This window comes from Tyto alba, unplaced genomic scaffold, assembly GCF_018691265.1.
Source record: "Tyto alba isolate M040663 unplaced genomic scaffold, T.alba_DEE_v4.0 Super-Scaffold_38, whole genome shotgun sequence".
NCBI classification, from domain to species: domain Eukaryota; kingdom Metazoa; phylum Chordata; class Aves; order Strigiformes; family Tytonidae; genus Tyto; species Tyto alba.
Window position 1 is genome coordinate 4,768,488 of NW_024881313.1, and position 23,415 is coordinate 4,791,902.

Here is a 23,415-nt window from a genome sequence, read left to right on the forward strand (position 1 = left end):
GAAGAAAACGCAGCAAATAAAAGTCAAATGAGAGAACTGAAGGCTGAAGTACAAAGGAAGGGAAATCGCCTTTGCTCCAATTTACAGACTGGTGATTGTCTGAAGGAGTTGTGCTCCCTGTCACCTAATCTCTTCCCTTGGCGGCTTGTTAGCGTTTGGCACGGGGTCTCTGCTCACAGAGCATTATACATTCGATATTCAAAACCCCTCTTTACATATACATCACTTGCTAATTTCGTCAGTGTGTGCACATTTCAGCGACTGATAATAGGACATTGTTATTTAAAGGACAAATAGCTCTGACCCATAAAGAGGCAGGAGCTCATATTTTTTCCCTGCCAATTCCAGTCTGCCTCTTGAAAATAAAAGTTAGAATGAAAGAGGAGATGAAATGATGGATTTCTGCTCAAAACGAAGGAGGAGACAAGGGAGAGTAAAGAATGCAATTCAACCACAAAAGTAATGTACAGAATGACAGTTTTTCTTTACGGTAAAGCATTGGTTTTCTCTATAGAGACAACTGGATAATACTGTTGAGTGGCAATCCATAAACCTTTTGGGCTTGCTGTTTGCTCGTTGTTTTTATTTTCTGAACACTCTGGTAGGTTACATCTTTGCTTTCTTCATGCGCACGAGCCATTTCGTTATCAAGATAATGTTTCTTTCAAGTATTTCAGATTTTCCTTCTCCGTCTCGTAGGTCTGTGCATAAGGTTTGTTGCTGTGACCCCCAGAAGTCCCAGCCCTTGGTAAGAAGTCTATCCATGGAAAAGAATGTCCCAGCTCATTTCTATAGGCTACCGAAGTGTGTTTCATTCGGGTTGGTTTTCTTCCTCTTCCGTGCCTAAAATTCTTCTCACAGATAAATCACTAGTTATTTCTTTCTTCCTTCTTTTTTTTTTTTTTTTTTTCCTTCTCCTTCCTTTTGGAACGTAAATCCTTTTAAGACTGAGCTATTTTTAGTCTTTTTTTTTTTTTTTTTCCCGTAGGTGTCCACTTCTGGGGAGAGAACACGATTAAATAAACATCGGCTGCAGGTACATGAACTCGAAGAGAAGCCCGGGAAAGGGGCGAGTTTTTAATAACCCTGAGACGAAGGTTTATCTCGTTAAAGGTACTTCTTCTCGCTGGTCCATGGAGACTGAGGTGGCTTTGCTCAGCACAGAGGGCGTGAAAGTGAGAAAAGAGTCAGTCCTGGTTGTGGCTGAACAGGTAAAGTCTGATCCGGAGGGTCTCTGAGCCAGCCCGTTGGACTGACCGCTGTGGCAAGCCAGGCAGGAGCAGGGGTTGCCCCCGGCGCTGCTGAGTCCATGAGTTGGGGCAGGGTAGAGAGAGGGATGCCTGAAGGCGCACAGCAGTTCTGGTCTCGGGTAAGGGTGGGAGAGGACCCTGAAGGTATCCAGCGGCCTCAGGGGGGTACTGAAGGGGGTGGCGGCCGAAGCCGATGTGGCGCCGATGCCCATGTGGGAGTAGTAGGGCAGGGGCAGGTGGGACGGGAACGGGTACGGCAAATTGCCGGTGGCCGCCGCGTGGCTCATCATGTAGGTATAAAACGCCGGGTCGGCCGGGTGAGGCCAGGTCATGGCCAGGCGCTGCCTCTTGTCCTTCATCCGGCGGTTCTGGAACCAGACCTGCGGGGAGAGGGGAGGCCAGAGCCGTCACCCGCCGCCGCCTCCCGCTCCGCCCGACCCCCGGACCCGACCCCCGGAGCCGGTCCCTGGCGGCGAGGGCGGGAGCGGGTCCGCCGGCCAGAGGAGCCCGGCGCCAGCTCTCCCTCCCAGAGGGTGTTGTCATCACGCACGGAAGGATCAGTCAAGCCCCTATAAATCTACAGGGAGACCCAGGGGAGCAGCCCTTTTAGGGTGCTTGTTTTCCTTTCTTCTTGCTAGGACTTGTCCCGCTGACACACACTCACACACCCCCCCTCGCTTCCCCGCCCCCGATTTGGGGCAAACCCGGCAGCTTGGCTTCCTTGCGGAGGTTTTGCAGCCAGAACTACCTGGGTTTACTGTCATCGGATTTATTTTCATGTGCAAATGTTTTTGAAAAGGCAAATCAAAGCGAGATGAAAACAAGAGCTGTTACTGGTTACATCTTCCCTCCCCCAAGATCTGAGCCAGGTTTGGACTGGGTTGAAGGGAGGATTAAAAATAATCTGCTAGGGAGAGGCCGGATTAGCGGTGCTGGGTGGGATGGCTCCGAGAGCCGTGTCCCCTCTCCCGCATTGCTGCTTGCTGCAGGGTGCGGGCAGGGCCAGGAAAGGGGCGGGGGGGTGGGGGGTGGGGGTGGGGGTGAGGGGGTGGGGGCGAGCGGGAGAAGGAGGGTTGCGCTGGCGAAGTGCTTTCCCGAGTTTTGCAAGGAAATTTGGCCATATAGATTTATATCGTGCTAATTGGAAACATGTCCGAGCTGTGTGTACCTTGATGGTGGTTTCTGGCAGATTTAGAGCAGCCGCCAGTTCACATCTCCGGGGCCTGGACACGTAGTTCTCCCGGTAAAACTCCTTCTCCAGCCGGGCGATCTGCTCGCGGGTGAAGGCGGTGCGGTAGCGGCGCATCTGGTCGCTGGCGCTGCAGGCCAGCGAGCCCTGGGAGCCGCCGCTGCCTCCGCTGCCCTTGGGGTGATCCCCCCCGCTGCTGGGGCTGCCAGCCAGCGCCTCGGAGCACGGCCCTGCGTGGGGAGCCCGGAGCAGAGACACACGCTCGGAGGCGGGAGGCCACGAAGGGATGCTCGCCGCCCCACTCCCCAGCGAGCTCCCCTTCTCCCCCCCCATCCCTCCTCATTCGCCTTTTCTGTGCCTCCCCGCCGAGGATGCTGCGGAGACACCCAAGAGGGACCGGAGGGGAGGGCAGGGAGAAGGGGATGCCGCACCGGTTAAAGGTTTGACGGGTGCTTATTCGCTCTGGTTGGAAGGCTACCTTGCCTCCTCACCCCCCACGCCCCCCTCCCCAGCACACCCAAACCCACACACGCCGCCCTGGGGTTGTCTGCTCGATGTCCCCCCCCCCCCGCTCGCTTTCCGCAGTGAGGCCGGGGGCGGCCGCCGCAGCATCCCCCGGCCCTGAGCGGCTCGGGAAGGCAGGTGTGCCCGCCACCCCAGCGCACGGCTCCGCGGCCCTTCCTCCGGCCCTGCAAGGGCCCAGGAGCGGAGCAGCCGGCAAGCAGCGACCCTGCTCCCTCCGACGGGGAGGTGAGGCCTCGGGGAGCCTCCGCTCAGCCTCGGAAGCCCAGGATGGGATATTCTCAACGAGCCTCTAAGGGATGAGAGAGGTCAGACAGCGCTCGCCGCGCTTCCCGGCTTCTTCTTGAAGTGATGGAGGAATGGGGAGGAGGGAGAAGTGGGCTGTTGTCGGGGTAGGGGGGGGTTCCGCCGGGATAGGAAGGTGGGAATAAGGAGTGGGGGCAGGGGGAAAAGGGGCCTGGCCGCTGCATTTGCTTTCAAATGCAACTCTCCCTCATTGTGCCCGAGACCAAAGGCAATTAATTCATTGGGACCATTTCCGAGCTGGCGCCACCGAGACATAGAAGTGACAAGGTAATTTGGACCGCTCCTCTTTTTTTTTTTTTTTTTTTTTCTCCCTTTTTTTTTTTTTTGTGTGTGTGTGTGTTTTAACTCAACGTGCAAACAAGGACCTCGCTGCCGCACTTGGGGCAGGCAGGAGTCGGCGAGCGATTTTACGGTCTTTATGGGCGCTTCCGCACTCGCTCGGGCACATTTCACCCTACAAAACCACAAACAGCTCTCGGCCAGAAAACCCGTTTGATCTTGTCCCCCCCCACTTCCCCGCGCCCTTCCCCGCCAACACATACAAAAAAAAACCGCCGGTGGGGAGGATCGGAAGGGATTTCCTGGAGCATGCACTGTCCAGGCGATGGGGAAGAATAAAAAAATAAAAAAGATGGAGGGGGAGAGTGGATGGTGGTCTTCGCCAAGGGGGTCCTACGGGACAAGCTGCAGACCTGATGCATCCCCGGCGGGAAGCCTGACTCCCCTCCAGGGACGCGGGGGCTGCCCGGTGTCGTGTCCTCTGATTCCCAAACAAGCCTCCCGGTGGCAGGGAGATGAGGAATCAGCCAAGAAAGGAGATTCCCCACACAGACCCCACGATTTCGCTGCCCCTCGCTCAGCTGGAGAGGGGAAGACCCCCTCCGGCAGCTTTCCCCTCCCGCCCCCCCCCCCCCCAGTGCTGCCCACCAGCCCCGGAGCGGGCGGGGGGCTGGAGGCATGGGAAGGAGTTGGGTACCTTTGCTGTGCTGGTACTCGGCGCTCCCCGTGGCGCAGTCCGGGGTGCAGCTCACCTCGATTTCCTCATAGAAATCCGACTCGGTGTCCGAGCTGCTCTGCTGCCCTTTGCTGGAGGGGGGCTCCGGGGCGGGGGGCTGCTGTCCGGCCGAGAGCAGTGCTGCCGCCGCCGAGCGGCTCTCCGGCACCGTCCCTGTCCCTGGCAGCACCTCCACCTCCTCCTCGTCTTCTCCTCCGCCACCTCCTCCTCCTCCTCCTCTCTCCCGGGACGACAAGGGGCCAGGTCTGGGGCTGAGGCAGTTCCGATGGATCATCTTCTCCTGCGGATCCGGAGCGGGGCTCCCCACTGTTTCGGACAAATTAGGCACCCTCTTGCCAACTAGAGCGCCAAGTTGTGTCCCTTCCAGAAACATCACCATCTCCTTCCTGGTTTCCATTGCGGCTTTGCTTAAGGGAGGGGGGAAAAAAATCCAGATCTCTTCCCCCCCTCCCTCCCTCTCCCGCCCCAGCCTTGTACAAACCCAGCAGCCCGCTCCTGACAATGCAGAGGAGCAAGCGGTGAGATAGGGTGACCTTGTGATGCGAGCGCTACACTCTGCTGTGCTGCTCTGGGAGGGATCACCATTGCCCTCTTCTTTCTAAGCTGTCATCCTCAATGGTGCAGTCGTCATTACAGTACCACCGGTGACGCCACACATTGATTGCCAGTGGATAAATAGAAACGTCTGCCATGGGGAAGATGAAAGGAAGAGCCGGAGCTAATGGGCTAAATGCGTGATGCACCAGGTGTAGGAGCCCGAGATGGAGAGGGAAGTGTGAAAAAGAGATGCATATGGAGCTGAGCTGCAAAGAGGTTGTAACATGCGGGGAGAGTTCCGCAGGGGGAAGCCTTGCCTGACAATTAAATAGCCTTTTGACTGCTTTAAGCCACAACCTTGATGTAGAATTGAGGCGAAGATCCCTAGCCGCATCCTGGAAGTGAGAAGATACGTGCTCAAGCCTCTTCCTTGGATGCATTATTTATTGCTGGCAATCAGCTTCCGCATAACTGCATATATAAGGCTTTAAGAATCCTTTGCGAACTTGAGGATAAGGAAATGAGCTGCTGACATTTGAATGTAGAAATAGCTTTGACTTGTTCTGGTTCAATATCGGTTCCTATTCGTATAACTGTTACTGCTTTCTATTGACTGAGATTAAAGCAATAATTAAAATTTGGAAATGCGGTTACCTATTTATTGCGTTTTACAGCTGAAAATACACAACTACTCTTCACTTTTCGCAATTGTATTTATTCTGGCTATCTGCTATTGATCGTTTACTCTTATTTCTTCCTTCACAGTTTCCATTTGTTCTACGATTCTCGAGCTTTAAGAGGGTCTCGCGTCTCCTCTCCTTTCTTCCTTTTAACTAATTGTTTTGTATAAATTATTATTTCAGGAGGAAAAACTGCACGAAGAAGGTCTGCCAAGAATAATTCAGGCTCGGAGAAATGCAAGTTATCAAGGCCAGAGCTTATGCTAGCTAGCAGATGTTGTTAAAGCAGAAAAGACAAGGGCAACCATTCGGACAGCACTTGTCTGAAAATAAGGACCTTGTACAGTAAATACAGCGGCACAAGTAGTCTCTGGCATATTACGGTATTTCTAATGAATGCGGCAAGTATCTCATCTCTAGTTAATATTGACTCGCACGTGTAGTGTCAACTCATTTTCACCATCTGTCGTAACTAGGTTGTTCTAAATTTTTTCTCGGAGTGTTATTGGCTAGTCAGGTTACAGAAAACATTCGACCAATTACGTTCCCAATCCGGTAAGGAATTTACTGGCATATTTGAGGTGACGTTGCTTCGGTGGGGAACAGGCAGCGCAATAAGGAACACGCTGGGATTTTCTCTCCAGCCCTGTGAGCAAGATGGGCACGATGCAGGGAGAAAAACAAACAAACAAACAAACAAGCAAACGGGATTCCCCGTCCGCTGGATGCATGGATTAAGGTGTGCTCCCAGCAATAAGCATGCTGATTTCAGGGGGATAAATCCGGAATTTTGACAGGGCTATCGCCACCAATCTCTCTTTTTCCCTGTGTAGCCACGCACGCATGTTTCCACGCAAACGCACATCATGTGCACGCCACGCTCCGGACCGCGCTGCTTCCCATGACACGTGTGATGCATGCACTTGCTCCGAGGCTTGCCATTTTCTTGCAAACTCACTGCTAAATTCCCTTTTCTCCCTTGCCAGCCTCTTGACCGGCGTGTGCCCTTCCAGCTTCGGATGAGGACCCGCCGCCCACCCCTGCCGCAGCCAGGCTCTGCTCCACGGGCTGTGCGAGCGCGGAGCCGGGGGAGCAGGATCAGGTCCGGCTGCGGGAGGAGCAGGCGGTGGGTGGGTGGGTGGGTGGACGGACGGACGGATGGTTGGATGGATGGATGGATGGATGGATGGATGGATGGATGGATGGATGGATAAGACAGTCCGGCTTCTCCGCCTGCCCGGCGGCCGCGGCTCTCCTGCTCTCGCTGGGCGCAGGGCCAGCGCTGCTCCCGCTGGGCGGAGCGGCGCGGAGCGGCGCGGAGCGGTGCGGAGGGGCCGAGCAAGGCGAGGCGATGGCGTTCGGGCAGCGCTGTGCCCGTGTCGCGCTGGCGTCGCTTCCCACGGTGGGCGGCAGCGTCGCTGCGCTTTGCTGGGGGAGCTGGTTTCTGGTCCCTGTCACCTCCGGGTGGGGGGGGGGGGGGGGAGGGGGGAGCGGCAGCTCGGCCTCCCCCCAGGCCCAGGGTAGCCTCAGCCTCCCGGGGAAACTCATCTCTAGCATCCTTCCCGTCTCGGCCAAGGAGCCGTGTCAAAGGAGGCTGGCTGTTGTCTGTGGCAGACAGAGAGGATTTCCCCGTTACTACGAGTTTGGGGGCAGCAAGAAGAGGGATATTCATGTCTCTTTGTAAATGTAACAGTAATCCGGAGCTGAATTCAGAATACGAGGAAGCGCTCCCAGGGCGGGCGATGGCGACGACTGCGGGGAAGTTAACGGGAAATCCTGTTTCTGGCAGACGGGAGCCCTGGTGATGGTTCCCGTGGATTATGATGGCCGATCCCCACAAATCTTACCATTTTCGTTTACAAGCCACTGCTGCCTTCTTCCTCACCCCATTCTTAATCGCTTCCCACCAGGATGTCACTCGTCATGTACCTCAGGTGGGAGGTTTTGTTGAGCCCGAGATGATGATCATTAGCACGGACGGTCTGACTCAGCCCGCAGCAGCACAGGCTGCGGTACACCCACGCAGGGACAGACGCACACCCTCGCACTCACACACACGGAGTTATTTGCCAAAGATAAACACAGAGAGTTAAAGGCCCGAGTGGAGTCTATGGGGAAAAAAATAAAAGAAAAAAAAAAAAAAGGCTCTGTTGGACTCAAAATTTTGGGGTCAATTTAGATGGGTTAAGTAAAGATTTCTTAAAATGTCTATTTTTACATCCCCCAGGAAGAGTACTGCCGCGACAGCTCCTCGCACGTCGACAAGCCGGTGGCGCGGCGTGGCGCGGCGCGGAGCCCTGTCCCGCTCCCCGCCGCGGCGGCAGAGCTTTGCCTCGCCGGGAATGCGGGGTCCGGCGCTCTGCCTTCTGTCTAGTGTTTCCCACAGATCTGTCAAGCCCGATTTGGAAGGAGACTCCCTCATTTGGGATTAATTTTCAGGCAGATTGGAAAGTGTATCTCCACGGGGTTTTCTTTCTTTCTTTACCCCCCCTCCTTTTTTTTTTTTTTTTTTTCCCTGCCTGTTCCAGACCGAGATTTAAAACCTATTAAGTCTCTCTCGCTTGGTCACAGCCAGGATGTCATAACTATCCTCGAAACTTTTCAAACTGATTTATTTCTCCGAGTTCACAGCTTTCCTTGCTGATATACGGCCGAGGCGAGATCAGGGCGACCGCGTTCAAAAGGGTAACACGCGGGTTTCAGCGTTACCGCTGCTGAAAGGTGCCTCGTATACGAAAAGCAAACGAAACACCCCCCCTTCCCAAACCAAGGAAATAATAGGGGAACATGAAAACATTGCTAGAGTGATATGCTCATAAATCAAGTATTTTCCTTGAAAGTGCTAAGCCTGGAGAAGGAAAGACACATCACACACCCCTTACCCGTGGGATATTTATTTTCCTGCGCCGGTCAACAGGGTGTCAATAACTTTTGAGCGATACTGTCCAATTACGGCTGGGAACCCACGATGCGCTTTCACTTTCCCTAAAAAACAACAAGTCTTGTCTTTAAAAAAGGAAGAAAGTTTTGACAGATCGCGGAACGATTTAGTGCCACAAAAACTGAAAGGTGGTGCAAATGGGTGACCAAACCAGAAAGCCGATTTTTAAATTTTTAATGGGTAGTGTTAACAATAATGGCGTAATTATCACTGTTTTATTAAGGCTATTTTTTACGACATGGTTAGAGGTGGAAGCTTTGGAGAGAAGAGAATAATAGGCACATTATTCTGGGGTAAAGAAAAGCTGGCACAATGACAACACATAACATGGAAGTGTCGTTGAGGAGAGAGAAGACCGAGCCGTGAGAGGGATGTGCCTAGGAGAGCATGTAATGGTATTTACAGGGTCCGATCCAGGACACGTTTCTGTCTCCTTATAGCTCTGAATGTCGGATCCCGGCATCTCTACGGAGGGCATCTGCCTGTTCTTGATTTTTTTTTTTTCTTTTTTTTTTTTTTTTTTTACCTGTTGGCTGCCCGAAGCAGCGCTTCCTTGCCACCGCAGCAGACTCTGGAGATTTTTACCTTGTTAGATCAAAACCTGGAGGGGAGGGAGGGGGAGGGGGGCAAGGGCCCGTTCACTCTCATAGGACATTCAGGACAAGTTTGCCCGTGGAAACTAGATCTGCTGCTTTACTGGTTGCAGTGAGTAAATCGTGCAGGAATTTGGGCTTTCGATTTCAATTGCTATCGCTTCCAGATTCGTCGAGTGCCATAAAACTGCGTCAATCTTTTTAATGTTAGAATGAGCAGGAGAAACACAATCTGCGTGGCAAACTCCCTGATCTGAAAGCAGAAGAGTATTTATGGTATTCATTTAATTCGGTGGAAGACACAGGTAAATGAAAATCGACAGTATTTCTCCGGTGACGAGTTTGTGGGTTGTTTTTGTTGTTGTTGGGGTTTTTGTTTTGCTTTGAATTGTTTTTAGATTTGATTTAGCTAGAATTGAGCTGTCAGCCCTCCGTGCTGTGTATCTTCGCGGGGCCAGCCCACGGGTGAGACGTGGTGAGCCTAAACATCTATTAGAGAAACACTGAGGGGCTTCAGGGGTTATTTAGGTGCCCAAAAGAAGAGCCATAAGTGGGGGTGTAGCATCACCGAGAGAAACCAGCAGGAATGCCGGAGGCGGACACCCAGCCTTTCACCTCGTTTAGAGTTTTGCTCCAGACGTGCAACGGTGTTTGGTGTTTTGCTCCTGTACCCAAACCCGCCTCTTTTATTCCCATTGGATTCCTACCCCTCGCCCCCAGCAGGAGCTCACCTGGGGGGGGGGGGGGGTGTTGTCCCTCCCCGAGCTCCTGTTAAGGCTCGGTTTGCTGAACCTCCGTGCCCCGCTTTATCACACCAAACCGGCGACCCAGGAGGGGCCGAGAGGAGTGGGGCTGGCGGTCCCGGACGGGGCCCCGGTACCGGCCTCCCGGAGGGGGGGGGAGGGGGGGTGCGGGGAGGGAAGGGGGCACCCCGCTGTTCGCCCCGTCGGTGGCCCCGGGCAAGCGGCCGAGCACCGCAAACCCCGTGTCCCGTCCCTCCCCGGAAGGAAATGGCCGCAGCGAGGGGCGTTTGCCAGGGACGGTGTCACCCGTGCCTGCTGTAAACACGCGGCCCACGGGCAGAGCCGGCGGCAGTCCGCGCCCGCCCCCAGCCCCCCACTTTCCAGCCGTGATTTCGGCCGGGTTCTGCTCCGGTGGGCCCGGTCACGGTTATTTCTGCGCCGGGCGGAAGGTATTTTTTACCCGGAGCCTTATCGGCAAGTGTGGAGAGGGTCGTAGTGCGGTGGTTCGGAGGGTCGTAGTGCGGTGGAGACTGACCCTAAGAGGTGGGAACCGAATCCCCATCTGCTCTGATTAGAGAAAATGGATGTCAAAGTCTCAGCTCATATACTGGATCCTGGGGATCCTTTTCATCCCTAGAAAGGGGAGGGGGGGGAGGAGGGCGGGGAAAAATCCCTACCGAAGATTCCTTTGGAGTGTTCAAGGGGTACAGGATCTGCTGAGGGGCCTCTCTCTATTAGGGTAATGCCAGAAGTGGGTATCTTACTCCAGAGACCCAACTGTGCACTTCTTGTAAGGAGAGGGTGATTTCCTCTTTGATTTGAAAAGGAGAAGATTTGACCCCATGGGAACAAGCTACAGACGTGTAGACTCCATTTAGGTTCACAAGGAATGGAAAGTTATATACGAAACAAACAAATGAAAAGGAGGAAAAAAAGAAAAAAAAAAAATAAAAAGAAAACCCAGCCACCTAAGACAGGCATCCCAATGGCAATTCCCTCACTCCTCACATGGGCTGAGTGTCCTGAAAAAAAAAGCAATTGCACTGATGCAGAAGTCTTGTTCAGTTTTTCATCCATCCCCGCCACATTCAAACTCTTCCCCAAAACAAACACACATCAAAACTCAAATATGGACTCAGAGGGCATGCTGAAGGAAAATCTTACCTTGTTTTTACTATAAAGGGTCAAATTTGAATCCCGTAATCTACAATCCCACCTACATGAAACTTAATCTACAGCTAGCCAAACTAAGATAGTACTATCTGTTGTCACAGTGCATCCTAGCATTAGGTTTGGCTGCCTGGTTTATTTTTGACTTGCACCTCTGTGTATGGACCTCGAGGATGGGGATGTGCCACAGGCTGGGTCAGTCTGACAAAAACAAAACATCCATCCCAACCCCTTGAGCAGCACTGAAGTGTTTCAGCACTGCTGCCTGACTCAGGAATGCCCAGGTTTGCATCCTGGGCGCTGAGTCCCCAACGCCTGACCACTAACTGCTCCATCCCCTGACCACTACCTCTCTGTCAGTGAAATCTGTGGTCCCTTGGACAAGGACAGAGGTGACTAATAGGCAAGGTGAGCATGGAGCAACAGGAAACGTGCACTGGGCAAAGCTGGTGACCCCGATGAACTGTGCGGATAGGGACCCATATCCCGCGGCTCATTCTTGCCCTCTGCACTCTCGGAGCTCAGCTCTGGGCCCACCATGCACGTCGTGTCTCAGATGACTATTGGGCCTATGAGTAGTGATCGGGGCAAAACCTGAGATGTAGGAAACTTTCACAGCAAGTCATGGGATTCTGCCAGACACCACCGAATCCCAGCCCAGGAACAAGTAGGAAATTCTGAGTTTGTCTAAAAAGAACTTATAGCAGGCAGGGCAAATAAAATTTCTGATTCGTTTATACTCCTTTTTTTTTTATTTATTTTTTTTATTTATTTTCCCCCTCCTTGTTGATGGGTATTTATAAAAAACCCACGAGTTTTGCTGGAGCTACTGACTGACTTTTGATTCTATCTACCACAGTGTGGTATCTATAGTTTCTGATAAACACTGCAGCTGAGTTTTTCAGACACTGAGGGCCAACAGCAATGAAAGGGTGAAGTGGGCAAGGAGGCAACCTGAGTTGCCCTCTGCTGCAACAGAACTGCCTTAACCCCTTGAGGCACACATACCAGCAATGCAGAATGTCACCCAGGTGTACACCCCCTTGTCCCCCTACCCCAGGCACAGCAGCACAGCACTGTGAGGTGTCTGCACCCTTCTCCAGGGAGGGCCCATATTTTAGGACTCCTGCTTCCCAGGCTGAGCTGCATAAGGAAAAAAATCAGGCTTCTCATGGATCCTGAGGCAGGCCCGACCTTGACCATGTTGCTCCCAGATTTGGAGAGAAAATTGTGGCCCATGTGGGCGACCCGAAAGATGGAGCTTTTCCCCAGATGGCCCCATGGGATGCCCAGATTGCGGGAGGGGGGATGCTGGTCTGTGGGAAGAGGCACTGCAGCCACAGGGAGGCTGAGAGACAGATCGTCATGTTTCTGCTGGAAATTGGGGGTTCATCGGCATTGTGTGGAGTGAAAAATCTGGACATGTTCATGCAATTGCCTGTTGTGTTGCTTGAGAATGGGCGTGAGAAAAGATAATGTTAGAAGCAAAGCCCAAGTGCCCGGGTGTTCCAAAAGAGGAAATGGGAAACCCTGGCAGAGAAAATCAAGGGCTTGTTTCTTGGGCAGGGCATCACTGGGCAAGTCATGGCTAATAACATGAAGGCTGCAGCAGGTAGCCATGGCACAGAGATGGGGTCAGCTTCTTGCTTCCCTGCCCTGCGTGTTCCCATGCCGGGTGGCTCTTTCCTGCCGGCTTGTTGCACACGCCTTCAGAGACTCATCTCCCAGGAGCTAATCCCGAATTCCCAGGCAAGTCACATCGACAAAGGCGGCGAGGCAGGAACACGACCGAGCCCCGGGCGTGGGGGGGGTCCGGGAGAGGACGGGGTCCCTGCCTTCCCCGGCCAGCTGAGACCCTCGCACGGCCCCCCCGCTCCCCCCCGCCTCCCCCGGTCGCATCCGTCCTCCCTGCAGAGCCGATCACGGCATCTCCCCCCTTCCCCGTCTCCCTCCCCCCCCCACCCCGCCCCGTCTCCCTCCCCCCTCCCGGCCGGCGGTCCCTGGCTGTGATCACCGCGGCCCTACACTAACTGCTGTCTTCTTGCGCCCCCCACTGCTGATGGGCCGCAGAGATGAAAGGACCCAAACCAGCCCGCTCGCCCTCTTCGGCTCTTTATTTTTAATTTCCCCTTTTTTTTTTTTTTTTTTTTTTTTTTTTTTTTTTTTTTCCCCGTGCCAGAGAAGCGTGTGGGAGAAGGAGTAAGGCGAACAGGCAGCACCTCCGGCGGCTCCCGCCCGGGGTGCTGGGACGTGGGAGGTTCCCCCCCGCTTTCCTCCCGTGGGCAGTGAAAGATCCACGGAGGCAACGGCCTTCCGAGCTGCCGGGTGGCATCAGCGCCGCCCTGCGCCCTCCCTCCCGGGGGCACGGCTCCGCAGCCCGCGGTTAATTCGCTGCTTCGGTCAGACGTGACATCACCCTCACCCTCCTCATCCCTCGAGGTCAAGAACAGTTTGCCCAGTCCAACTTTAAACTGTTGGAAAACACGCCCAGGGAGAGGAATCGCTGTTGCAGGTAAAACCTGTCGGCGATGAGCTCAAGCGGGTCCTGCTGGGCGGTCCCCGGGGAAAGTCGCGACACACGGCAGCAGCTTGGCCGGAGCAGCCCGGTACCCTCTGCTGCCTTCGGAAGGGCTCCGAAAAAAATCAACGTTTCCCACGGGAGGCCAAGGGTTTTAGGTGTGCGGAGCCTGAATACATCGAAATTAATATGCCTCTGCTTTAATCGCGTTCGGTGACTTCTTCTAAGACATAATATGCTCCCCCCGTTTAGATCCGTGGTGTGTGCCGTATACCACATTTTATCCCATATGTATATATACACGAACAGGCACATATTTATGGCACATCTGCATAGAGACACGTTCTTTCCGCCCTTGTTCTCCCACTAAAATCCAGTTTCGAAAAATCTGCTCAAATCCGGAAAGATTACACCGATGAGCCAGTACATGCCTCCTGCCGTGGGTACCCGGCAACCTGTAGGAGTTTTTCATTTCCAGACCACAAAACTCGTTTTGAATGCCTTTAGTCTTGCTGCCAACCAGCAGTAAATAAATAATAATAAAAAAATAATATTAATAATACTCAAAGCATGTGGAATACATCCCATGGTCTGCTCCTTTCCTGTTTGCTGTGCGGATACGCCTTTTTTACATTTTTTTCTAGCTAGCCCTGCAGGAAACACGAATGGTTTTACTGGATTAGCTTTCCTCCCTGGGCATCACTGTGGCAGAATGGTTCCGTAGGGAAAACTCTGAAACACCTTTATATTTGAGGGGTTCCCCCTCTATAATTCATCCCCTAGAAATGGACCACGGGATTCAGCCCCCGCCAACGCTTTGGGAAGAGCGGACGGCAAGCCCGGAGCCCTGAGGAAGGGGGGGGGGGGGGGGCTCCCCCGGGCCCTGGGGGCGATCCGAGGCCGGGGGGGGCGATGGGACCCGCCACCGCCCACGCCCAGCCCCCGGCGGGAGCCGCAGCTCAGTCCCTTGGGCAGAGCCGGGCTCCAGCAAACGCGAGTGGAGGCACTCACGCCTTAAACACGTTTTCAGCCTTTTTTGCATGTCAGCAGGTTGATGGGCCCTTGAGACGCATGAAGGCCGCCCTGCCTGCCCCGGTTTGCGGGGAGCCACACTTTGCTAAAGCATCCCGGATCCTCTCCCTGTTCCCCACCGCAAATAAGCACTCTGTGAAGGAAAAAAAAAAAAAAAAAAAAAAAATGGGGTTACTTCTGCTTCACAAATATGTTTCATTTCAGACACTGCAGTTCTTCAGCAAAAGCCCAAGCTATCCTTCAGAATCTGTGTGTTTGTTGCGAAGAAGAAACAGAAAAAGTCAAATAAAATAAAATAAAATTTAAAATAAAATAAAATAAAAATAAAATAAAAAATAAAAAATAATTTAAAATAAAAATAAATAAAAATAAAACAAAACAAAATAAAATAAAATAAAATAATTTAAAATAAAAATAAATAAAAATAAACCAAAATAAAATAAAATAAAATAAAATAAAATAAAATAAAATAAAATAAAATAAAATAAAATAAAATAAAATAAAATAAAATAAAATAAAATAAAATTTTACAAGCCCTCACAACTTGGAGAGAAGTGGAATAAAGCTTTGTGAAGAGGGAAACATTTCCTGGCATCCAGGGTGGGTGCAGGAGAGACACAGAAAATGGGATAAAGCTGAGAGCCTGTGCTCCCAAACACCCCCCCCAGTGCGGGAAAGGGGCATACCTGAGGGCTGCAGGGGGGACAGTCTGCGGGGTGGGGGCTCGTGCGTTGCCCCCTCACTGGAGGCTGAACCCACATGGGTTTTTCATGGGGGAGATCAAACCACAAATCCACTCCAACCGAGCAGCCACGGCTCCAAGCCAAGTGAGCTGAGCTCGCTGCCCGCCGTGCTCCACAGGACAGCCTCTCCTGGGGCAGTGGGAAGGAAACCACCCGACTTTGCAGGAGACGGGGTATTTTTAATTGTGTGGAGGTTATTATTTCACACATTCCCCCCAGCAGAGACAGCGAGATGGTTTGGATCCTGCCCCTGCCCCCGAAACTGCCCGGGCTGTAGGCAAGAGGGTGCAATTAAGTCCCTGTCGTGTTTTTTTTTTTTCCCACCGGGCACTGGCACAGAGCGCCCCGGAAAACTGGCTTTGGCGGGTGAAAAATCTTCCAGCTGGGAGGGAGCGGACAAGCCCCAGACCCCACAGCATCTCCTGGCCCTGCATCCCCCAGCCCCGGACACCGTGCCACCGGGCCAGCAGCCCCTTTGGAATTGGGACATTATCCTCTATAAGGGACCCTCTTGCAAGAGGGGAGAGAGAACCAGCTGTGGTGACCTTGGAATGGAGAAGAATAGGGAGAAATCTCTTTCCTCAACCCTTGTCTCAACCACCCGGCTGTTGCTGGAGCTATTCCCTGCACCAGTCCCCCACCCTGGCAGCCAAGGGAGGATGTAACTGTCTACCCAGGGCCATATTTTCCTCATCGGGACCCCGATCACTCCCAGTGTAGAAAAGAGAATCACTGATGTTGTAAATGTAAAGAATCCTACAAATGTTCCATTCCCCCGAAGCTATATGGGAGCACCCCTGGGCAGACAGTCGGGGTTCAAAGCCCTCCACCTCCCTTCAATAGCCGCATGGCCCACTTGGCTTGTTGGCAGCATCCTGCTGGCCTAGGAGCACCGAGGGCGATAAGCCAGGACCCAGGCCCTGCAGTTGGCCCCAGCACCGGTTTGCCCAGAGCCTGATCTCCATGACCCCCTGGTTTTGGGTGTAGCAGCAGAAATGACCTTCCTCTCCTGCAAGCCCTTCCCCAAATACCAAAGACGCCAAGTCAGAACTGGTTTGCTTTACGCTACCCAAGAAAAGGCTGATTTCCAAACCACTGGTGGGGCTGGAAAACTTTCTGCCCTTGGGTTGGCATCTCCTAGCAGAGCATGGAGGGGAGGTACCAAAACCATATGTCCGAGGTGGCTGCCACACGCAACACAGAGCAAAACAACCATCCTCCCTTTTTTTTTTTTTTCTTTTTAATGACAGCATCGCCGTGTGTGCTTATATAAATCCTCGGTGATTTCACAGCTCCCTGTGGTAATATCACCAGGCTGACTCTTATGATTTCCTCCACGCCTGCACAGTTTTAGATTTATAGGTCTCTTACATACTCATTCACAGAAATAAAAAGGGCGGGAGTGGAGAGGACTTGATTTCTGGCTGCTCCCTGAGGTTTCCATGCCAGATCCGTGCAAGATCGAGGGCTTTGGAAATGTGGGTTTGTAAACCAACCCCTTAACTGATTGCACCCATGTTAGGGGGTTAGGCACACACTTACAAAGTCACACATAAAGAAAGGGTTAACAATTTTTAAAGTACGTGCTGTAAAAGGGAAAAGGAAAAAAAACAAAAGAGACCCTCAACACACCCCCCACCCCCCCCCCCCAAATTCATAGTCTTGAAAGAATCTTTGCACGGCAGATGCATTAATCCCATATAATAACCACTCTGGTGCCTGCTAGGTCAAAACTCTCCCAGCACTAAGAAATCCGAACTTTCTGTGGATTAGGATGAAATCAAATGAGTATACCAGCATGAAAATTGGACAGTGGAAGAGCAGCTGCTGGGGGGGCCAGCGGGTCTGAGTTATCCAAAGGTTAGGGCCCAATGCAGCCATCTCCAGCTGAAGGGAAACAAATGCAAATGGTGACAACGACAGGGAACCAGGAAAGAAGTGTCCTAAACCTGATAGCTCTTTGAGTAGGGGGGAATTCTCAACTCATCTCTCTCTACAGGGATGTTACTCCACTCTACTCCTCCACAGCTGTGCATTTGTCAAGTATTTCCTTGCTGATAGCATGACATTTTGAAAGAGTCTGTCTCTACCTCCCCCATAAGAAATGTCTCTGAAACAGAGCTCCATGGGGTAAATGGTCAATAAGGCAGCAAGTGGGTCTTCCTCAGACCTCTGGCAGATAAGAGGAGGTCTGCATGTGTCCCGGTGAAAGCAGTTTGGAACAGAAGCTAGTTCCCCATTTCTGAGACAGGAGCACATGTATGAGTTAAGGATGTTCCAAATTAAAATATCATGTCTTCCAAGCCCTGCAGGGAGGTGAAAGGCAGCAGCACTACATGCATGTCAGATGCGCTGCCCACAGACTGTATTTTCAATGGCATCAAGCCTTCACACTAGTAAGAGATCCTTCCTAAAGAGCAGTAATCTATTAACACTAAAGAACTGGAGATTCAGATGTGGAAGTACCTGCCTTTAGATGCACATTGGGTGCACTAATTAAAGGCTTAGGCCTTGCTCCTCTCTCTGCCTCCTGTCTGGAAGGCTTTGCACACCCTTTGTACAGCAGAAGTTAATCAAAGCAATTCTCATGGTTGATACACCTCTCAATCACCGTAGTGGTGGGCATTTGTATTGGGCTAACTGACACCTTTCAGGGGGTTTGCATATAGAATTACACCAGAGCACTGACTTTCAGGTGCCTACCTAGCATACAACAGAGAAAGTGGATCTGATTTATGAACGAGGCAAGTTCACAGAGAAATTTGTACTTTGTAATCTGTAGAATTTAGGTGATACAAGTCAACATACAGTGCTATTCTTGATGAAGTCTGTGGCTGGAGGGTAAGGACTTGTTCACACATAGAAATGCTTCAGAAGGTCCACACAGGGCTTGCTGCTCCACCGCAGATCCACGCCCCATCTTGGCCCAGATGAACTTCCTGGTTAGACAAACCCAGGTTCCCAATGAAGATAAGGAAGAACACAGGAACTTGCTCAGAACAAGAATGATCACGTTTGGAGGTACTCGGGGAGGGCCATTGTATTTTAAATTCAGATCCTACCTTACTTTTCATGAGCTTTCAAGAGTAGATGCTCATTAGCATGGTGTGACCCTTTCAGTAACTTCCTCGTTCAGGGTGAGTGTCTCCTGTTGGTTTGCACTATGTCCATCTAATCTAAAGGTAACTAAATGAAACTCAGCTGAGATAAAGGGGTCCCACAAGTCTCCATGTAGATTCCCAGCTCAAACCACAACCCAGACCACTTCCAAGTAGATGTTGAATATAAAGTGTTGAAACTAATTTCCTTTGAAATTGAGGAGGCCTCGCCTGAGCAAGGAAGACGAGGTCACCCCCAGTGTGCCTGACAGGCAACTTAAGCAATGATGATGTGCTCAGCTGTAAGTTACCACCTCACAGCCATGAGAGCACAACTGACGGGCACAGCACCTCTTAGTCCATGGTAATGAAATGGAAAGTAGGCTTATAGAAACTGCTGCTGGAACACATTCATTAGTCTCTCTGATTCCTGACAGCTTCGCTGACAAGGCAGAAGATATCTCTACCTTCAGCTGCTTCATTCACAGCTACTGTTATTAATTAACCTAACATGATTTCAGTTTAAATTAACGCACCAGACGCCACGGCTGAGGAGTGGGCACCCCCGTTTTTTGCAGCTGGACTGAAAACAGCAGTAATCTCTTCATCTACATCAGCTAAATCCGAGATGAATCATCAATCACATCCACTGGTGAAATGCTGCACTATGTGGATGCTCGTGCTTATGTACTTGCTCCCACTTAAATATCTCATTTCTGTATCAACACGTTTTTAATCAGCTAGAGGGGAATCAATATGCTGTATTAATAATGACTCAGAAATGGGTATGTCACCTATTGAGTAGTTTAACCATTACTTGTCACTTAGCCTATGAAATCAGATGGGCAAAACCTTAGTTGGAGTTTTTTGCTATAGTCAATGCATGAATTCTCTGCAGCAAATCCACTCCGATGTTATACATGCTTTTGCAGCCTTGTTCTCACCGTTTCTGACTCGCACTGTCTCACGTTGCAGCTCTCCCATGTAGCCGGTTCTGGTTAGTTCAGAGAGCAGAGGCTGCGGCTGTGTTTACATGGCACTCACACATTGTGTCCTGTTGTGCAAGGTATTGCAGAGCTGCTCTAAAACACACTAAATAACATTCCAGCAGTGCCTGATTCCGTGACACAGATTTTGGGCAGAACTTCATAACATATTTTAACCGTTTGGAGAAGGATATTTTTTATCTCAGAAAAAAAACCACTGTTTAGACGTCACTGGAGTGTGGATGATGAATTTAGGAGGAGAGTGGGAGCCAGGAAATCTGCAGTTTTCTTCCTGCCTGACTGCTGGCTCTGTGGCCTTGGGCAAGCCCTAATCTTTCCGACTCCACTTCCCAGCCTGTAAAATAGGGGTAATATTAGTTACTTCATGGTGGTGACTGCAATAGTGATCAGTCAACAGTTTTTCTATGGTGTAAAATAACTTGGAATATTATTGCCTGTAGTATTTTAAAGAGGAACAATGTCCTTGTTCTTCATATTTATATTTGAGGATAATGAGATAAGAATAACCCACCCCCTTACCCTGTTCATCAGGATCACTTTACAGTACTCCTCCAAGAGTCTCTGGAAAAGGGACAAATCCAGTTTGTAATCCAATTCATCTGCTTAGGGGCATCCCAGGCATTATACAGCTGCTGTGTAACATCTGAAGTGGAAACAATCCAGTTTTCATTAGAGCACAGTTTGACTGGAAGAAAAACTATTTTTTTAATGGCAAGCTTCACGTTTTTCTGTTGTGTTCCTATTTTGTACCACTTTGTCTTTTTCCCCATTTTGATTATGAGGAAACTTCTCCTTTCTGCCTCTCAGGAAATTAAAATGAAACTCCCAAAACATTACAGATTGAATGTCTTTGAGATTTTCTCATGAAAAAAAGGCTGTTTGCTGTCAGCTCTTTTCCAAATCACCCGGCTCCTTGAGCAAGCACATGCTGGTCAGGTAAGCCGCTGACGTCTTGTGTTTCCCAGTTCTCTCCAGTGTTCAGCCACCATCTCTTTCCCTACATGTAAATGGAAAACTCTCAAGGGCAGGGGACATCTCCGTGTTCTCTTCTTTTTTCTCACTCCACCGAGTCCTGCTTACAGTGCAAAGGAGCAACAGTAATAATAATGATGAAAAGGTATGAATATGGGATCATTAACCCTAATAACTCCTCCCACTGGAGCAGAGCCTGGAGGCCTCCTGCTACCAGCCTGCACAAAGCCAGCCTGGGTCTGCCTGATCCCTGAGGAGCACCAGGCCTGTTCCGGAGCAGGGGCAGCGCAGGCATTCCCGGTCACCCTTGCTCCCGTATTTTGTACAGTGGGTTGGGAAGTTAAATCAAAGGACTCAGCTATAGTTCCAGCTCTCTAAAGGTGGCAAATATTTTCTGTCTGCAACACCACTGCTTGACTCTGTAACACTAAGTGAGTCTAAAATATAACCCAAACCCTCTATAAAACTAATGTAAACCTCCAGGATCTATAACCAATGTTTTGCACTCTCTTATGTTCTGTTGTAGAATTTATTGCAAGGCTTCACAGAAAGCCATTTACCTACACCCACATCCTGGGTAGGACAGTGTTGTCTGACAAATGTCTGTCTGGAGGAAGCCACAGCAAAGCCATCATAACCAACATTTTGTGGAAAACAGCCCTTCTTATTAATTCTGTAGCCTCTGGTTACTCCCATTCCATTTCCCTGATTCCAGGCCTTCCCTGTCATTGCTCCTATGGTGCCCCTGTGCACTAGCCAGGAGGTTGTAACAGAGCTTGCGTCTCTCATGTAACAAGGAACTGCACAACAAGGAATGGAGCAGCCCAAGTCTTTGTCTAACTTTCCCACAGAAGTCCTGGCAATGGTTTCACAGTGCCACATGCATGAAAGGTCTGACACTGCAATACTCAGCCAAAAAAACGTTTCATTCCACACAAGCGGGTAAGCGGATCATTGCAGAGGAACTGGCTTGGAAGACACTAAGTAACTTGTTTGGAAAAGCACTGCAATGTGGGGAAATGACCCCCTGGTATGTCTTCACCAGCTAGGAAAAGAAACTCTGCCAGGGATGTGAGGTGGGTGCAGAAAGGTGTTCAAGCCTTTGGTTGTGGCCCAGCTGGTGTTACAGGGCTGCGGGTAAACATGTGCTTCATCATCTGTGTGGTTGTAGCTGAAAAGGGCTGCTGGGTTTGCATTTTTAACAGGACACATGCATGAGTTGAATCAAAAATTGGGACAGGAGGAGGGAGAAGCAGCTGCTGGGGCTGATGGCCACAGATCCTTTCCATGTGAGGGGGTAACCTTTGGTAACCCTGGCCCCACATCATGTGACAGGGCCAGGAAATAAACCCTGGGCTCTTACCAGCACTCCTGTGTGTTACACCTTTATTGCAGTGATGACAGGTTGATGGCTACACTGAAAGGTTCTTTTCCTTCGGGGAGTCCTGTCCAATGTTCAGCTTTATCCGTCCATAAATGCTGTCTAAGTAGTGTAGGGTCGCTGGGAAAGGTTCCCACTCCCCCTCCGACCCTCCCTACCTAAGGACTGTGGCTGGGAAAGGGGCCCCTCACCTGCCTGTCAAAAGCCACTAACTCACTGTCACCATAGCCAGCTTTCTCCTCCCTGGAAGTGGAGAGAACTTACCTCTGTGGAAGCCTTTCAAAAGGATCCTCCTTCCCTCTCTCCCTTTCCCATCCCACCCCATCTCATCCCAACCCAGTGTACTAAAATACCAGTCAATCCCAGTGTGTTTTTCTTGGACCTCAGGAGAGAATATGTCAAAGATGTTCTCATTTTAGATAAGTCCTCTGGCAGACTGGAGAGTACCATAGCATTTCCCCTCCTTCACAGTCTCATTTCCCCCTTTTCCTTTCTGATAATGACATTATTGAGGGCTCTTAATATGCTGCAGAGTTACTATTAACACGGAGCTGCTGCAGGGTTACTATTAACACGGAGCTGCTGCAAGGATATAGGAAAAAAAAAAAGAAATCAGGAGTTAACTGAAGAAATAAATGAACTAGAAAGGATGCTAATCACAACTTGTGAGCTCACTGTATTTTTAATGCTATTATTCTTTCTTTTATTCCACCCCTCACACCCCCTAGCTCTCTTTGAATTACCACTTGTGGGAAAGGTAAGATGACCGGTTTGATAATTCTCAGCACCACAACAAGTGGTAGGAACGAGTTTAAACTGGAGGTCCTAAAAGCTTTCTCTTTGCATAAGATGAATTTATAGCTTGGAAACTAAATATTTGTTCAAAGAAGTTTTGGAGGTGTTTGAGCACACAGGACAGATGAAATGGCAGATTAAATATTTCATTTACATGTGATATGCATGGCATTAAGTCCTATCTTAATTCTTCACCTGTTTTCTGAAATCCTTTGACAAACACAGGACATTTCACCTCATTGTTGTTATTTCGAGTGACTTCCAGGCTCATTTAATTATTTTGTGTTCCTGTATGAAAGTACCCTGGGCGGGGAACAGTCTCCAGTCCCAAAGGGCAGCGCTGCAGGCTGCAGTCGTGTCTTTAGCAGATATTTCCAACACGCTGCTGCTGAATAAGGATGGGGCTTCGCCCAGGAAACCAGATCTGGTTCCAGTGGGCATGCAGATGCTTGGGGGATGAGCTCCATAGGAATGGCTATAAATAGAACAAACAAGCAAACAAACAAACAAGCAAATGGCGCTTCCCACCATAGGATCTCGATTAAGCTTCTTCAGTGGGATCAGGATCTGGTGACTTTGGGGTTTCTAGTTCTTCAGTGTAGCATTTACTTTTGCACGGCAAGCCATGTGACATGGGATTTATCAGAGCCATTTACACGTCTGAAGGCTTTTTTCTGGTAACTCGCTGAACTTTCATGGAACCGTGATCTACAGCTTATTCAACCAAAGCTTTTCCATGCTGTAATTCCTCCAAACCGACCCATCTCGCTACACATAAATCTGACAGTGTGCACAACGGTGGGGCAGAGCTCCCTCCTGTACACACGCTTGCACATACACACACACACACACACTGCTTTTCCTACGTACTAGCAGAACTATAGGAGAGAGCACTTCTGTGCTCACGATGATCAATCTCCTGC

At 50.7% G+C, this 23,415-nt stretch overlaps 1 protein-coding gene across 1 annotated transcript; it reads right to left on the minus strand.

Moving 5' to 3' along the window:
* Window positions 1-1,099: 1,099 nt before the first annotated feature.
* Window positions 1,100-4,679, minus strand: EVX1 (even-skipped homeobox 1). Its single transcript, XM_042802142.1, has 3 exons — window positions 4,244-4,679; window positions 2,419-2,669; window positions 1,100-1,630 (listed from the first exon to the last, which is right to left on the minus strand). Exons 1-3 carry the CDS (start codon window positions 4,677-4,679, stop codon window positions 1,100-1,102), a joined length of 1,218 nt encoding a protein of 405 aa, XP_042658076.1.
* Window positions 4,680-23,415: the final 18,736 nt, after the last annotated feature.

Bases quoted from the DNA above. Each gene is read 5' to 3' on its own strand.
- EVX1 (XM_042802142.1), bottom strand. From the start codon at position 4,679: ATGGAAACCAGGAAGGAGATGGTGATGTTTCTGGAAGGGACACAACTT. The intron at 2,670-4,243 runs GTACCCAACTCC...CTCCCCACGCAG, and splicing joins CGAGTACCAGCACAGCAAAG to GGCCGTGCTCCGAGGCGCTG. The intron at 1,631-2,418 runs GTACACACAGCT...CTCTCCCCGCAG, and splicing joins TGCCAGAAACCACCATCAAG to GTCTGGTTCCAGAACCGCCG.